This window comes from Plasmodium gallinaceum (assembly GCF_900005855.1).
Source record: "Plasmodium gallinaceum strain 8A genome assembly, contig: PGAL8A_v1_21, whole genome shotgun sequence".
In the NCBI taxonomy this organism is placed as follows: Eukaryota; Apicomplexa; class Aconoidasida; order Haemosporida; family Plasmodiidae; genus Plasmodium; species Plasmodium gallinaceum.
In genome coordinates this window covers 564,504-582,943 of record NW_021628323.1, presented here as the reverse complement: position 1 = coordinate 582,943, position 18,440 = coordinate 564,504, and the positions used below count along the sequence as shown (strand labels likewise).

Genomic DNA, 18,440 nt, shown 5'->3' with positions numbered 1-18,440 from the left:
TTTTCATTTTTTTTTTTTTTTTTTTTTTTTTTTTTTTGGTGCTTTATGCTTTTTTTATTATATACATAACATGAATTGAAGTCTGTTATTTTATTTAAATTATGTTGATATATATAATCTCTATTTGTAATTATTTTATTTTGATTTTTTTTTTTAGAAATTTCTATGTCTCCAATAATATTGTTATGCTTATATTTACTAATTAAATGCATATAAAACCATTTATTTTTACAATTAATTATAGATATTATTTTATAAAGAATGTGTATTTTTCTAATTCTTTCTTTTTTTATAGAAAAAATATTCTTAAAATGAATAAATCTTTTAAAAATATTTTGACTACATCTTTTTAAACGTATAATGTTATTTTTAATATAAACGTGAATTTTCTTTAATGATTTTTCTTTTTTTCTATGAAAATTTGTTTTATTACTTAAATTATAAAAATATAATGCTATATCTTTTGAATTTTTTTTTTTTTTTAAGTTTTTGTAATAATATAAATTTGTAATTTTATTAATACTATATCTGAATATATTGAAATAAGTATATGCTTTTAACTTACATATGAAGTTTATTGTTCTAATCAATTTCATCTCATTTATATTCTTGTTATTATGAAGTATATAAATATAAAAATAAATTATATTATATCATTCTTTTAGACTTTAAATATTTCAAACGTTCTTTCATTTTATAGTTTTCAGTTGCATTAAGATTAATAAAATGGCTAGAATTTTACTGAAATATTATATAAAAAAATTTCCTCTATTTTAATATATATTAACAAATTACAAAAAAAAAGAATATATTTAAAAAGAAGAAAAAAAAAAAAAAAAAAACCAATAAAAATTAAAAAACTTAATTTAATATTAAAACTTATTTTTTTTTTTTTTTTTTTAAAAAAATTATTTATTATTACTATTTCTATTGCTAATTTTTTATAATAATAAAAATTTAATTTTTAACAATGAGAAAAATATTTAAATATATGCATTTTCACATATTTTTTTTAAAACTTCTTATTATTCTTATATATTACACTTATAATTTTTTTTTTTTAAACTAATTTAATGGAGAAAAATTCAATACATAATTATAAAGAAAAAATGATTTTACAGTTATATATATTTTGTTATGTTTATATCTTAATATCTTTTTTTTAATATTTTTTTTTCATTGACTTTTTCTTCATAATTATACATTAAGAAAAAATTAAAAGTGAAAAAAATTTGAAATAAAGTCTTACTATTTTTTAGTTTAAGAAGTCTGTAAATTTTTCTAAATTAATTAAACTTGAGAAATGTATATATATATATAAAAAGAATAATATCGCTTCATATAAATAATAGAAAAAAAAAAAAAAAATATGATAAAACTTTTTTTTATGAAATTGAATAATATAAATAGATATGTATTTATGCATCATTTCTTTTTGAAAGATAATTATGAATAATATAATTAGAATCTTTACGCATATATTTATTTCTAATCAGTTAATGTCATTACATAAAATTTCTTTTTTTAAATATAGTTATCTGTATACATTAACTTATTTCATAAATTAATATGATAAATGAAAATTTTTAATTAGTTGAGAATATTATATATATTTTTTAAATTTTCAAAAATGTGTATTTTTTATGTTTATTAAAAAATTTGTAATAAGATATATTTATTTTACCAAATTAACAAAAAAGAAAGATTATTCTTAAAAAGAATGACTATTCTTAAAAAGAAATATAATGAAGAATTCTATGAATTGAAACTATTAAAATATTCTATATAATGCCAAAATGAAAAATGTTTTCAAATTATCTCTTTTTTCTAAAAATAATTTTTTTATGTAAATCTTTTAGTAAAAATGTATATTAAAAAATATAATCCTTTTAAGATAATAAGGTAAATTAAATACATATAATATACCTGAAATGAAATTAATAACAAAAAAAAAAATTTAATCAAAAAGTTTCATAATGTTATACATATTATATTCACATATTCTTTTTTAATAACTTCGATAGAGAACTATTTTATATATAAATGAAAAACATAGAATTTATTTAAACTTTATATGATATTTCATTTATTCTTGTAATAATATTAACTATTGTAAAAAAAAAGTTTAAAAAAATAATTTTGCTCTTTAAGTAAAATAAAATATAACCCATGTTAAATTACTCAATATCTAAGATTCTCAAAAAAAATAATAAAATGATAAAATGGAATTTTTTTTTTTATTAATTAATTTATTAGTTTCAATATTCTTTGGTTATATAAGTAATTATAACATTTCTAACATTATGAATTTTTTTGAACATTGATTTTAAAGCTTTACATATAATTAAAAATGTATATGATAAAATTAATATACATTTAAAAGAAAAATAATTAGAACAGTAAGGTGATATATATGTTAATAATAAGGAAATTAACAAAACATAATGTTTAAAGAGATTTTTAAAAAAAGACTTCTTTTGAACATTCTAGATTTATGAATCAAATAAGTTAGAGGTTATAGAATTTAATAATGAAAAACATAAAAGACATAACTATTGGATTATATCACTATGAAAAATTCTTAAGTTGTATTATATTATTACATAGCATATGTTTGATAATAAAGTATATATATGAAAAAATGAAAGATATTTTATAAAAGATATTTTATAGAAAAAAAAACAATATGTTAATATACGTAATAAAGACATTGTAAAAAATTTTAAAAATTAAGAAATAAGAAAAAAAGCTTTTATTTATGAACTTTAAGTGATTTACATATATATTTATAGAGAATTTTAAAATGCATATTAATAAATTAGTCATTATATTTTTTAGAATTATACTTCACTAAATTATTTTTTTAAATAGATTAATAGGAATTAAATATAACATAAATATAATGTAATTTAAGTCACAAAATATATGGAAATAATAAGTATAGGTATACCTTATATACTTAACACAAAAATATTAGAAAATAATGAAATATATAATAATTATAGGTTTTTTTATCATAAAAATTATAATAATATATAACTTATTAAAAGAGATAGATAATATAAAAATTTCATTTATCATATTAATACTAATCTTTTTAAAAAGATTAATTATATTTTTTAATATTATTCTAAAGAAATAATATAAATAAGTTTCATAGTGATTTATTTAATATATATGGTTTTGTATATTCAATTATGGGAAATCATTACAAGTATTAGATAAAAAGAAGAAAAAAATAATACATATATATATATATAACATGTTATTCTCTAGATCTATATAAAAAGAAATATAACAAAAGAAATTAGATATGTAACGAAATAGTTTCTGATAAAAATATAAAAAAATACTGTTATGTAAAAATCTTCTTTGGTTATATAAAAATAAGAATTATAAAATTCAAATGAAGGTACACTTTTTTTTTGAATATATTCACATAGCAAAATACAATATATTTAATAAATTTTAAAATTGTAAATATAATATTTTTGTATTACTATTGATAATATATTAAATAAATTAGAATTTAGTAAATTAAATATTACTTTTAATAACAAAAATTCCAATATAGATAATTAAATTTGGAATAAAAGTATTAAAAGTAACAAAAAAAAAAAAGAACATATTTTTTTTCAAAATAATATAAAATTATTAATGAAAAGAATAAAATCAAAATCAATAAATTTCTTTTTCTTTTTTGTCATGTTACTCTATTAAGTTTATTAAACACAAAACTCTTAATTCATAAATATCTTTTAATATAGCATATTTAGACAATAAAATAAAAAAGAAAAGGAAAAAAAAATACCATGAATATTTTATACTTTTTATTTGAATAAAAATAGAATACTTTTTTAATAATATTATGCATATAAACACAAATAATGTTATTAGTATTTAAAAGATATTGAGTTAAAATTACTACTCATTTTCCTTTTTTTTTTTTTTTTATAATATCCTTATATATATATTGTACTTATTTATTAATTTTTTTTTTTGAAATATGGTTTTTGTTATTTTAACTTTTTTATATCTTTCGAAGATTTGGAATACATTTATACATATTTACACATTGATATTTTTTTGAACACAAATACAAAATAAAATTTAAAAAATTATTTGTTAAAATTACAACGTAATTAAATCTTGGCAAAAATTAAGAAAACATTATAAATACTAAAATGTTATTTAGAATAACGTTATTAAATTGAAAATTCTGCTTTATTCTCAAAATAAATTTATATTTTCAAAATCAATGAAAAACTATTAATATAATATTTTTCATAAAAAAAATTTATATGATTTTATAAATTAATGCACTCGTTTGAAGTGTCAAAATACAAATCTAAAAGTTTAGAATATTCTTTAAATTGTAAATATTTGTAATATAAAAAATATATCTATGAGGTTTCTAAATACAGTAAATTTTTTTAACAAAAAAAAAAAAAAAAAAATTGAGAGTTTATTAGTCTATATAAAAAAATATTAGAGCTTTTATTTTAAATGCTACATAAAAAAAAAAAAAAAAAAAAAAAAAAAAAACCTAAAAGATGGATGTTTATTTGAAACAACATTATTACGAACACATAAAATATAATATACACATTAAATATGAATACATTCATTTAATGTGTTTCAACATTAAACTTTAAATATCATATAAATATGTTTATATAAATATTAGATGTTTTAAATTGAAAATTATGGTAACAAAAAAAAAAAAAAAAACAATACATAAATATACAAAAAAAATAATTTTTTTATATAATTTAAAATATTTCAAAATTTTTTATTTATAAAAATTTTGACTCAAATATTGCATTAGCAAAAATCAAGTTTCTTTTTTCTTTTTTTCTTTTTTTTTGAGGATACTATTTAATAAATACACAAAGAAAAAAAAATTTATGAAAGATATAATTAATATTTAATTATTATAATTATGAAAAGTTGAAATGCGCCTATAAGAAGTATTTATTTATATTATGAATAAAACTTTTGGGATTAAAAAATTAGTAAATTAATGAAAGAAATAGTCAAGAAGGAGAGGAAAAATGAAAAAAGATATTGTACATGAAAAGAAAAAAAAAAAAGAAATTGAAAAAAATGAATTAAATAAAACAGAAAAAAATATGCAATTTAATAATAATGATATAACATTTATCAATGAAAGTTTTCCAAATAATATATTATTTAGTAAATTATCCGATGAACAAATAAAAATTGTTCAAGTCCCTTTAAATTTGAATTTATGTATAATTGCCTGCCCAGGATCAGGTAAAACTTCTACCTTAACAGCTAGAATTATTAGAAGTATAATAGAAAAGAAAAAATCTGTTGTGTGTATAACTTTTACTAATTATGCAGCTAATGACTTAAAAGATAAAATAATGAAAAAAATAAATTGTTTGATAGATTTATGTTCAAACAATGATTTATATTGTAAATTATTTAATAAAAAAAACATAAAAAAGAAATGTGATACTAATAATAAAATGAATAAAAGTAAATTTAAAGTGTTACACACTGTTTTATTCATAGGAACAATACACTCTTTTTGTAGATATATTCTGTTAAAATATAAATGTCATTTCAAAATTTTAACAGATTCTATTAATAGCAATATAATAAAATTAGCTTTTAATAATTTTTATTCATCTAGTCATGTAAAAAATAACATAAAAACAGAAAATGTAGAGAAAAATAATAATTCATCAGATTTACTAAATTTTTTTAACGGTATGAAAAACTTTAATATTAATGAGGAAAACGAATTGGAAGAAGAAGAAGAAGAAGAAGATGAAGAGTTTTATAATTATATATACGACTTAAAAGAAACCAACGAAAAGGATTATTTTCAACAAACTAATATTAAAAGTATTTTAAAAAGAAAAAATATAATATTTTTAAAAAAGAAAATAAAATTAATGAAGTACGTAGAATTATATAATATAAAAATAGATATAAACGAAGTAGAAAAAAGATTTTATGAAGAATATAAAAAAATTTTAAAGAGTGCTAAATTTATTTATTACGATTTTGATGATTTATTAATTGAAACTTATAAGTTAATGAAAAATGATGTACATATAAGAAATAAGATTTTAGAAGAATGGAGTTATGTATTTTGTGATGAGTTTCAAGATATTAATACCACACAATTTAATATTCTTCAATTTTTTGCTAATACTAATGTTATACCTCATAATATTGAGAATAATATAAATATTACAGATTTCATAGAAAAAAATGATTTAAATAACCTTAATCCTAACGGTATATATGTTGATAAACACTTTAACCATTTATTAAAAAATAACAATAGTATAGAAGAAGAAAAAGGTAATAATTCATCATTATTCAAAGGAAATTCTGATGTAACATCAGAAAATGAAGAGAATGATTATAAGAAAAATAAATCATTTAATAATTCTGATCGTAGTATAACTGTTATAGGAGATGATGATCAATCTATTTATGCATTTAGAGGTGCACATGTTAATATTTTTAATAAGTTTCTAAAAGAATGTAATTGCCTATTATTTAAATTAGGAAATAATTTTAGAAGTACTAAAGAAATAGTAAGAATTTCTAGTAATTTAATTATGCATAATTCAAGTTTTAGAATTCAAAAAAATTTACATACTAACAATATTGAAGGACAGAAAGTTAACTTTCATGTTTTTAAAAATAATATAGATCAAATATCATATATTTTATCAGAAATTGTTTTTTTAAAAAAAAAATACAATTATCAATTTGGAGATTTTGTAATATTATCTCGAACAAATAAAACATTAAAAGATACACTTAGAATTATCAATAACTATGATACCAAAAAAAGAGCATTAAAGTTCTTTAGTGAAATATACAAATATGAGAAAGAAAATCTGAAGGATAATAATTTAAGTGAAAAAAATACTTGTGATACAAAAGATAGTAATGGAAATATTAACGAAAAGAATATTAGTGATAAAAATAATATTAATAATGAAAAAGATAAATGGAATGACATTAATATGGAAACTTTTAAAATTCCAGTAAAAGAATTAAATAAAAAAAAATCTTTTTTTGGTTCTAAAGAAATAATAGAATTAATAACTATTTTGAGATTTTTACTAAATGTAGACGATGATATTATATTTAAGAAATCATTCAAAATTATAAAGAATGATAAGAACGTAAAACTTATAATAGATAAATTAACTAATTGTGATTTTAATGAGAAATTTAATAATGAAATAATTAATCTCACTGATGATAGTAAAATAATAAAAGGTAATACTTCATTATTCAGACGAATTGAAAATATTACCCGTTTATACATACTTTCTAAAAAAAATAACTTAGATAAAAAAAAGTTACTTTTTTTAAATATGTTTACAGAAAAGGAATTAAAAAATATTGTTGACTTTTTTTTTTGTATAAATTATTTTTTGAAATTTTGTTCAGGTGCCAATTCTGTATATAATTTAGTTATAGAAATATTAAAAAAAAGTAACTTTATAAGAAGAATATTAAAAAAAATAGAAAAAATGCAAAATTATAATAACGATACATATTTGAATAAGACTGAAATTTCTAAAATTGTTATTAGTGGTGAACATAATGATGAAATAACAACAACAAATAGAAGTCATAAAAAAGAAGAAAATTATGACGAAACTAATAAAAATAACTATTATGCTAGTAACAATAATGATAAAAATTGTAAAAATATAGATAACACATATAATGACTATGATACTATGAATAAAAAATGTAGTGATTCTCATGTATCTTCTAATGCTATCTCTCATTTCAATGAAAAGAATGAAGATATGTTAAACTCTAATGAAATTGTTAATACAAAATGTGAACAAGTAATAACTATAAAAAAGCGTAAATTTGATGAATTTAATAAAAAATTAGAAAATATAAAGGATGATGAAGAAAAAACAAATAATATAGAAAATGAAAATTTATTTGATACGAACATAGTGAATGAACTTAAAATTAAAAACGATTTAAAGGTTTTATTTAATTTAAGTGAAGATGAATTAAATCATAATGAAATACAAAATATATTTATATTTTTGCAGATGACAATGGATTACAATCCTAATTTATTACAACAAAAATGTTCAGATTGTTTAGTATGCTTTTTAAATGATTTTAAAAATAATATTCATGAAAACATGTTAATAGAAAAAGTTACATTAACGACTATACATAAAGCAAAAGGATTGGAATGGAAAATTGTATTTATTATAAATGTTATAGAAGGAGAAATTCCTCAAAACGTTGAAAATAATCAAGATATAATTGAAGAAAGAAAAATTCTTTATGTAGGAATTACACGCGCTAAATACTTGTTATATTTGTTATGCTATTTACAGAATAATTATACTTCTGAAAAAAATACAGTATCAAGATTTATTAATCAAATGAAAATCTAAAACCAAACATTTTTGAAAAAAGAAAAAAAAAAAAAAAAAAAATACTCAAAAATAGACACAATATACTTTTATATAAGAAAGGAAACATCAATATAAATGTACATTACACATTTAGTATATATAAAAATTATTTAAAAGAATTTTATTAACAAGAATAATAAAAAAAAAAAAAAAAAAAAAAAAAAACATATATATATATGCGTCTTTACATGACTATTATGTCTTTTTTTATGTTATTTGTGCATATATTTACATGTTTTTTTTTTTTTTTTTTTTTTTTTTATGTACTAATATTTTAACGTTTTTCCTGACCAAGTAGAAAAAGTGTAATATTCTGTATTAGTAATTTACTTTCCATTATTTTTATGTTTTTTTTTTTTGAAATATATATATAAAGTTGTTTTTGAATTTATCCTTTTAAGTAATTATTTTTTCTTAGTAATAATTTATTGTACTATGTAAAAATGTCAATGTATTTTAGAGAATTGTTTCCGTCAAATAAGTATATTTTTTTTTTAAAATACATAAAATATGAAGAAATTATTAATAATTTTCATAATTCATTTTTTTTAAAATGTGTGTAAATTTAAAATAGTTTTTTTTTTTCTTTAACTTTTTTTATAGGGTTATAAAATTTAGAACTGATTTTCGCAATACAATTTTTGATTTATTTTTGCATAGAAAATGGGAACTAACAAATCAGTAAAAATTTTTTTTTAATTTTAATACACATATGTAATATATGATTTTATTTTTTATATAAAAAAAAAAAAAAAAAAAAAAAGAACAAAAGAAAAAATAGATAATTTAAGTATAAAAGAAATTTATTTTAATTTGTTATAAGTGAAACAGAATGGAACTTATGTTGGTCAGAAAAAGATTGGATAAATGAAGTTTATGATACAATTTCATTCAAAAATAATCAATATGTTAACCACTTTAGAAATTATTATGAAGTAAAATAATATTTTTTATCTATTCTTTTTTTTACAACTTAATTTAAAATCTTCTAATTATATGAGGCATATGTCTTTTTTATTTGTTTTCACATTTTTATTATTTTTCTTTTTTCACCTTTTAATTTTTTCATAAAACTTATATTTTTATCAATGAACATTTTTTTTTTTTTTTTACATATTTCTGTTTTATTTAAAAAAAAACTTCATAACCTATTTTTATTCTCAGTTAACTAGAAAAGATCTACTAGCTAAAAATATAAAAAGATTAAAAAAGCAAAATGAAAAAATAAAAAACGAAGAAGAAATAAAAAACTTAGATATAACACCTATGACTTTTGTATTGCCATTGGAATATAAAATATTTTTAGAGGAATATAAAAAAAAGAACAATCGCATTTGGATAATGAAACCAATAGGAAAATCCCAAGGAAAAGGCATTTTTTTATTTGATAAAATTTCTCAAATTAAAGAATGGAACATTAACAAAAATAAATTAAATGAAGAAAAAGACAAAGAAAAAGAAAAACCAGAACAATATATAGTTCAAGAATATATTTCAAATCCCTTATTAATTGGTGGAAAGAAATTTGATATAAGATTATATGTTTTAATTTTATCGTATTACCCGCTTACTATATATTTATATAGAAATGGTTTTGCAAGATTTTCACACACTTATTTTAAAAATGAAAAAAATAATATGAATGACATTACTATGCATTTAACAAATATATCTATACAAAAAAATGCAGAAGGATATGATGATAATGTAGGAGGAAAATGGTTTATACGTGAGTTATTTTTATATTTAATTAGTCGTTATGGATATAAAAATATAATGACATTAATAAAAGATATTGAAAATTGCATAGTTCAATCATTCTTAGCTGTTCATAAAATTATAATAAACGATAAGCATTGTTTTGAATTATATGGTTTTGACATTTTGATTGATAATAACCTAAAACCATGGTTAATTGAAGTTAATTCATCCCCATCCTTTTCTTCTAATACAAAAGAAGATTATACTTTAAAATTTAATTTATTAGATGAATTGATGACTTTAATAAATATTGAAAAATATGACATACCTACAACAGATAGAGTTGGAGATTTTGATTGCATTTATAGAAATGGAGAAAAAGTTAATAATGTTGATCCTTTTAATTTTTATTCTTACTTGGGTATAACGAAATATTTCTTTTTATAATATCCATTTATATATATATATATATATATATATATATATAATAAATTTTTTTGTTAAAAAATATTATTTATTTTTTTATTTGTATTCTATCATATTAATCTATTTTTATTAACATTTTTATTATAATTACACATTTTATAGTTTTCCTTTTTTAAAACAAATATTTTTTTGTTTTTGTAGGAGCACATTTATCAGGAACAGAAAATTTAAAAAATATTGCAAAAAATATTAAAATGAAATCAAACACAATTATAAACTAAATGAATTAATAAAACAAAAAAAAAAAAAAAAAAGAAAAAAAAAGATATATGAATTTATCATAATACTAATCTAATTCATCTTTTTTTAAATAATTTTTATTCAATCTTTTATTTATATTCTTATGATATTCTTTTGATAATCTTTTAAAGTTATTGTTTTCAGCCAAATCCTTTGCAAAAAATAGTGTTTTTTCCTTTAAACTTAAAACCTATAAAAAGAAAAAAACAAAATATATAAGAATCTAGTAGAATATTTAATATAGAACTTTTAATTCAATGTAATGCATTAGAACAAAATAATGAAAAAAAAAAAAAAAAAAAAGACAAAGCATGTTTTTATGAATATGTGTAGAATGAAACATTATAATTTATATATTTATATAAACATGTGTGAGTTATTTAATTTAAATAATTTTTTCATATAACTAATTTTATTTTCTTATTATTTTTTTCAAAAATATTTCTTCTTTTTTTTTTTTTTTTTTTTTTTTTTTTTTTTTTTTTTGTTTTCTTACCTTTTTTGAAATATTTCTCCTTAAATTGTATGGTATAATTATAGTTTTTTTTTCAGAAAGTGGTTTTTCAAAATTTTTTATGAATAAAGAATTTTTTTTTTCTTTGCTCATATCATAAATAGAAAATGCAACAAAAGAACAAGGTATCACTAATCCTCCAATAACTAAAGTTTTAAAAGCTTTATTTCTACTATTTAATGAATCAGGTCTGGTAATTTGATAATAAATATCATTATATTTATAAAATAATAATTTGTTTATACATTTGATATTTTTATATCCCCATAACATAGTTAAGAAAATCGAAAGATGATATAATTTTGGTTCATATATTAATTTTAAAGAGGAATAAAAATGTTTTCCTAAATCTATAAAAGGAGATATAAAATTGTATAAAAATATTTTTTCCTTCTTTTTTTTTTCTCTTAACATTAAATTTGAAGATGCATCATCTTCAAAATATCCATCTATTTTGCTATCCGAATTAAATTTTCTTTTATATTCTTCTTCAACGTTTTCATTAAATTTGTCAAATTTTATTTGTTCATTTAACAAGAAGGTTTCCTTATCCATTATCTTGTAAGTAAAAAAATTAATTTTATAAACATAATGACTTAATCTTTTATTTATTTTTTCTTAAAATCAAGCATATTAAAAGAATAAAAAAAAAAGAAGTATCATATATATGCAAAAAAAAAAGATTAAAAATGTAATTTCAAAATTATATTTAAAAAAAAAAAAAAAAAAAAAAAAATCACAAATTAAGAAGTAAATTAAGTAAACTCAAATATATATATATATATATATATATATATATATATGCTTAAAATAATTTTAATTGAATCTCGTATTATCTACAATACTGATTAAAATTAAATTCATTAATTTAAATTAATCAAACTTATTAATATAAAAAAAATAAAATTAATATAATAACAATCAATCTTTATTGTACAGAAATTGTCAAACTAAATATTCTTAAATTCATATATATTTTTTTTTATAATTTATAAAAGACGTTAGGCATACAATTAATCTTTTAATTCTTAATTTTACAAAAAAAAAAAAAAAAAAAAAAAAAAAAAATAATATTCATTAAATAAATAAAATAATAAATAATTATATAAAAAAAAGTTCAAAAAAGTTAAATGTTTTTTTTTTTTTCTATCTTTTTTTTTCATTTTTTCTTTTTCTCAAAATTTTTTGCTTTTTTAATATAAAGATATATAAAATTATTACTTCATTTAAAATGTTTCTAAGTATTTTAGATTTATAAGAATACAGAATATATAAAAATGAATTATGAATATAAGTATAATTTAATAATATAAATTACAAAATACAAAAATATAAAACAAATCTTAAAAGAAGAAATAATTAAAAAACTAAAATTATAATAAAAATAAAGAAAAATACAAAAGTAGAATAATATATATAAATATATAAATTTAAACTTATGAATAAATAATTTTTTTTTTTTTAGAAAATAAACAGTTCTAATAATATATTTTAAGTATTTTTTTTTTATTTTTTTTTATAATTTTGTTCTTACAATTAAAATTTATCCAAACTTTTCTTTTTTTTTGTAATTATTCAAGAATGAATTAGTGGTAGCACAATTATTATATTTTACACTTTTTTTTTTTTGTTTTTTATGTGTATGTATGTATTTGTATTGAAATAAAAGTAAAATTGAGTGTTAGTTTTATTAATTATATCAATAATATTATTATTTTATTTATTTTTTTTTTTCTTGTTTAAAAAAATCACAAATATAGTAACAAAACTTTATCATATATTTTTATATTGTTATATGTTTGGGAATTTAAAAGAACTAAAAATAAAATGAGTGAAAATAGATCTAGAGATTATGATTATTTATATAAAATAATATTAATAGGTGATAGTGGGGTTGGTAAATCATGTATATTATTGCGTTTTTCAGATGATCATTTTACTGAAAGTTATATAACAACAATAGGTGTAGATTTTAGATTTAGAACAATAAAAGTAGATGAGAAAATTGTAAAATTACAGATATGGGATACAGCAGGACAAGAAAGATTTCGTACAATTACATCAGCATATTATAGAGGAGCTGATGGAATAATAATCATCTATGATACCACTGATAGAAATTCTTTTTTACATATTGATGAATGGATGAATGAAATAAATAAATATACTAATGAAGACACTTGTAAATTATTAGTAGGTAATAAAGCTGACTGTAGAGAAGAAATTGAAATAACAACAAATGAAGGAGAAAATAAAGCAAAAGAATTAGATATTCCATTTATTGAGACATCAGCAAAAGATGCAACAAATGTTGAATTAGCATTTACTATGATAACACAAGAATTAATAAAAAAAAAAAAAAAAAATTCTAATTCTAACAAAAATAATCAAACAAAAGTTAAATTATCAGCAGAAGAAAGGGCACAAGGAAGTTTTTGTTCTTGTTAATATACATATGAATTTTTTTTTTTTTTATAACAGTTTTTAATTATCTTTTAATAGTTTCTTTTGTGTTCTACTTTTATTATTTTTTTCTTTTATATACTTTTACATTTCTCATATTTAAATGATTAAAAATATTTTTTGTTATAATTTTAATTTATTCTTAAATATTACCCTTTCATTTATCTGTGAAAATTATTCAATTTCTTTTTTTTTTTTTTTTTTTCATTTCTACAATATATAATACATAGTTATTTTTGTATAATTATCTCCCTTATATTTTCTTATACCTTTGATTAATATTAGTTGTAAAAATAATATATCATTTATACTTATCTCTAACATATATATATATGCATATATTATTTATATTAATTTAAAAAAATTGCATATTATTTTATTAATCATTTAAAACAGGAAAAATAATGAAATACAAAGTTAATATCCATTTATATATATATATATATTTACATATATATACATTTATTTATTTTTTTTTTTTTTTTTTGTTATTAAAATAAAAAAAGAATACATTGTAACATTAAAAAAAAAATAAGTCGTATTTTTTATTAATTTATTTGTTAAAATAAAAATAAATAATTTATTAATAATGAATTTATGCATCTTAAATATACCAAAACTAATGAAAACACAAAACAAAAAGATATATATTTTTCATATTTATATAAAAATTAAATTTATTCAATATATATTATTTAAAATGAGTACAAAATTATCTATTTTGTTATATAAAGTCTATTTATAGTATATTATCATTTAGGTTTTAGAAAAAAAAATATGTCAGCTTTATTTTTACATATATTTTTCTAAAAAAAAAAAAAAATAATATTTTTACTATAATTAAATTCCATTATTCGATGATACAAATATACAAAATATATTAATAATTATAAATTTTAATAATTTTCTATTTTTTCTTTCTACTTTTAAACGGTTTTATATTTTTCATTTAAACATAATAAATGTTAAATTTAGACGATAAATTCATTTTTATAGTAATAATATAAAATTAATAAAGATTAATTAGTTTACGCATTTACACAAAATACATTCTAATATTTTCTTGTTTTAAACAATTGAATTTTTTTAATCTATATTTAATATTTAATTTTTTCTTATTCATAAATTCCTGTGAATGATCATTTTCTCTTATAAATATGCAATTTTATTTATATATATACATATATGTATTTTTTTTCTTATTTAATTCATGTCTTATTAAATCTAATAAAAATTATGTTACAATTTATAAATGTAAAAATAACTGTGATTTTTGAAGTTATTCTATTTTGTGATAAAAAATAAAATAATATATTAATAGTTTATGAAAAGAAATCATAAAATTTAAAAAAAAAAAATGATATAAAAAAAATAAAATTTAATATAATAAATTACGTTAAAAAAGAAAGAAAAAGTTTATAACTTCTATTGAATTTATCCTAATTCATTTATACATTTTATTGTATTTTTTTTCCTAAAAAAATAGACAAATTATACTAAAAAAAAAAATTAAAAAAATAAAATACATAAACAAATAAATAATAAAAAAATTAATCTCACGCTCATAAAAAAAAAAAAAAAAATAATGAAAACAAATTATATTAAAATTTAAAAAAGTAATTAAATTACTTTTTTTAGAATAATTTATTATATAATGAAGATTTCTACTGTGGAATGATATATATGTGAAAAAAAATCTATTATCTCTTTTTTTATATGAATCATTGAAAAAATACTCGAATATAATTTACTACAGTTTTAAAATAATACATACGTATAATATATATATATATATATTTATATATATATATGGTTTTATAGTTTTATGTGTTTTTTAAAGATATTACTAAATAAATATAAAAAAAAGTATAGGAAATTTTATGTTAGTTTAAAAGTTACTTCATAATGTTTTTTATGAGCATAACATTTGCACACAAAACTACTTTTATAATGACTTTTATTTTTGTAAATTTTTTCTATAAATCTTTTCTCCATAATTAAGTTTGATTCTTCATACGTTTCTGAACTATCAGGTATGTAAACATATGTTTTTGGTAATATAGTTAACAATCCTTCATCATCTTCAAAAAAATCTCTTATAAAAACCTTTTTGTCATTATCATAAACATCATTAAAACATATATTTTGATTTATTGAATCAACAGGGCATATCATACCTAGTATGACTTGGGAATCTGCATGAACAGTTATATCAACACTAATTTTGTTTCCTTCAATTTTAATATTATCACATTTATTTGAAGTATATCCATATGAACAATTATCATTCATTTTTGAAAAATCAACACCTACTAATTCTGGAATTTTACCTCCTGCATGAATTATAACTGATTTTTTTTCTGTTTTCATAGATTCATTTATAAAATATAAATTGTTTTCAACTGTATCCTTAATATAAGGAGGTAATTTAAAAATGTACTTAGAATCGCCTTCCTTAATATATTTTGTGTTTGGTGGGAATGAAACATTTGATAAAAATAAATTTTTTGATTTTAAATTAGGTAATTTATAATAAATAATATTATTATTATGTAATGTTAATGGTTCAGGTAAATTAGCAGTATTATCTAAAATAAAATTGTTCTTATAATTTAAATGTAATTTTATAAAAAAATTATCACCTAAATCACAGTATAATATGGTATCTTTAAAAAAGTAATTTTCCATATCTTTTTTGATATGAAAAATGTATAACTTATATTTATTATATTCTTTTATGATGTCAATTTTATGAATTATGTTAACAGGATATAATAAATTATCATAGGAAAGATGGAAGCATTTTTTTAAATCTGTTTTTACTTCATTTAATACACTCAAAACAAAATATCTATCATCTTGATCAACAATAATTTCATCATAATTAATAGAACATGTGTAAACACTATCACTTCCTCTTGTAAAACCAGGATTTAAGTTATCTTTTTTTATGTATAATAAGGTACAATGCTTTACAGAGCCAATATAACGAAATACATAAGAATATGAAAAATTTTCATTTTTATAATTATATATTAGTCGTGAATTGTCTAAAGGAAAAAAATGATCTCTAAAGCATTCCTTTCCTTCACTTTTAGCTGCTTCCGTTGGAGCTAAAATAACACTTTTGTACCTATAATATAACTGGCAAGGAGAAAGTTTATCATCTGAATGATTAGTTAAATAATAACCTCCAACTTTTACTACATCTCGCAATATTTTACCTTCGATTTTAAATTCAACATCAGAGCAGTCAAAATCGTACATACTTCTGTATATACACTTAACATAACTAGCCGTTATAATATGTGAAGAAATAAAAAATCTAAAACCTATTTCATTACCACTTATTTTAGGTACAACCAAATAATAAGAAGAATACATATAAGTTTTTGGGTAATAAAAGTTAAATTTGTAACTGAAAAAAAAAAAAATATATATATATAAACATATTTAAAAATATATAAAATATATATATATATATATATATATATATACATATTTATTTTATTTTTTATTTACTTCCAAGACTTTCCATCAGTATCACTACCGTGACATATAATAAAAAGTTTAGAATCGTCATGTATAATTCTCTTGTAATTTATACCACATATAAGTAAAAATTTATTTCCAAAAAATTCGAAAGGTTTTAAATAATAATCAGTTAAAGATAAAATATCAAATATTTCATAATTTATTGATGTTCTTTTTGATTCAAATGTATCACCATCATAACTAGTTGAATAATAACATTCACAAGGAACTCTATAATGTAGCTTATTATAGCAAAAAACAACTACAATTTTATCTTCTGTTGAAAAACTGTAAAAATATCTAATAATTTTATTTGTATCTTCTTTTAATAATTGATATTTTTTTTCCCATGTGTTTCCTTCTTTTATTTTGTATATGTGAATATTATATTTATATTCTGATTTTATTGAAGATTCAAAATACAAGCAAACTAGTATTAATTCATCTTTAAAATTTACATAATGCTGTCTAAAACATTTTACATCTTCAACTCTTTTAAATATATTCTCATTTATAATTTTAAAATAATAAGATCTTGTTTTATTAAAAAATAAAAATGCCAAAAATAAAATAAAAAGTAACTTCCTTAAAAGAAGCATTTTAATTAAAAAAAAAAAAATTAAATTTATATATATAGATATATATAGAGATATAAATAAATAGTAATTATATACTTTAAAACATATAGTATGAGGTGTATTTTAAGAAATAAATAAATTATTAAAGTCTTTATTCATTTATTTATTATTATTTTTTTATTATAAATAATATGAAAGTTTTACAACTTTTCCAAAAAAAAAAAAATAAATGTTAAAGCAAAATTCATTTAAGTAAAAAAAAAAAAAAAAAAAAAAGCTATAAGCTTTATTTTATTATTTGTTAATATATAAGAACTAGTTATTGCACTTTTTATAAAATAAATACATTTTAAAATATTATCATTTTTGTAGATTAACATTAAAATATTATTTCAATGTCAGGTAAATTCATATTTATAAAAAAGTACATACAAAAAAAAAAAAAAAAAAAAAAAAAAAATTTTT

The 18,440-nt window shown here is 17.0% G+C and overlaps 5 protein-coding genes across 5 annotated transcripts; 3 read left to right on the top strand and 2 right to left on the bottom strand.

The window, feature by feature from the left end:
- Positions 1 to 5,054: 5,054 nt before the first annotated feature.
- On the top strand, positions 5,055 to 8,438 carry PGAL8A_00035600 (ATP-dependent DNA helicase UvrD, putative; the record flags this gene model as incomplete). The annotated part of the gene is made up of 1 exon (XM_028674358.1): positions 5,055 to 8,438. The coding sequence occupies one exon, from the start codon at positions 5,055 to 5,057 to the stop codon at positions 8,436 to 8,438; it is 3,384 nt and encodes a 1,127-aa protein (XP_028530719.1).
- A 464-nt stretch (positions 8,439 to 8,902) lies between these two features.
- TTL (tubulin--tyrosine ligase, putative) lies at positions 8,903 to 10,867 on the top strand (the record flags this gene model as incomplete). The annotated part of the gene is made up of 5 exons (XM_028674357.1): positions 8,903 to 8,940; positions 9,063 to 9,140; positions 9,283 to 9,394; positions 9,624 to 10,581; positions 10,788 to 10,867. 5 exons carry the CDS (start codon positions 8,903 to 8,905, stop codon positions 10,865 to 10,867), a joined length of 1,266 nt encoding a protein of 421 aa, XP_028530718.1.
- A 65-nt stretch (positions 10,868 to 10,932) lies between these two features.
- On the bottom strand, positions 10,933 to 11,955 carry PGAL8A_00035400 (conserved Plasmodium protein, unknown function; the record flags this gene model as incomplete). Its single annotated transcript, XM_028674356.1, has 2 exons — positions 10,933 to 11,076; positions 11,383 to 11,955. The coding sequence occupies 2 exons, from the start codon at positions 11,953 to 11,955 to the stop codon at positions 10,933 to 10,935; spliced, it is 717 nt and encodes a 238-aa protein (XP_028530717.1).
- Positions 11,956 to 13,227: 1,272 nt separating this feature from the next.
- On the top strand, positions 13,228 to 13,848 carry RAB1a (ras-related protein Rab-1A, putative; the record flags this gene model as incomplete). Its single annotated transcript, XM_028674355.1, has 1 exon — positions 13,228 to 13,848. One exon carries the CDS (start codon positions 13,228 to 13,230, stop codon positions 13,846 to 13,848), a length of 621 nt encoding a protein of 206 aa, XP_028530716.1.
- A 1,893-nt stretch (positions 13,849 to 15,741) lies between these two features.
- On the bottom strand, positions 15,742 to 17,996 carry PSOP12 (secreted ookinete protein, putative; the record flags this gene model as incomplete). The annotated part of the gene is made up of 2 exons (XM_028674353.1): positions 15,742 to 17,281; positions 17,386 to 17,996. 2 exons carry the CDS (start codon positions 17,994 to 17,996, stop codon positions 15,742 to 15,744), a joined length of 2,151 nt encoding a protein of 716 aa, XP_028530715.1.
- Between the last annotated feature and the right edge of the window lie 444 nt (positions 17,997 to 18,440).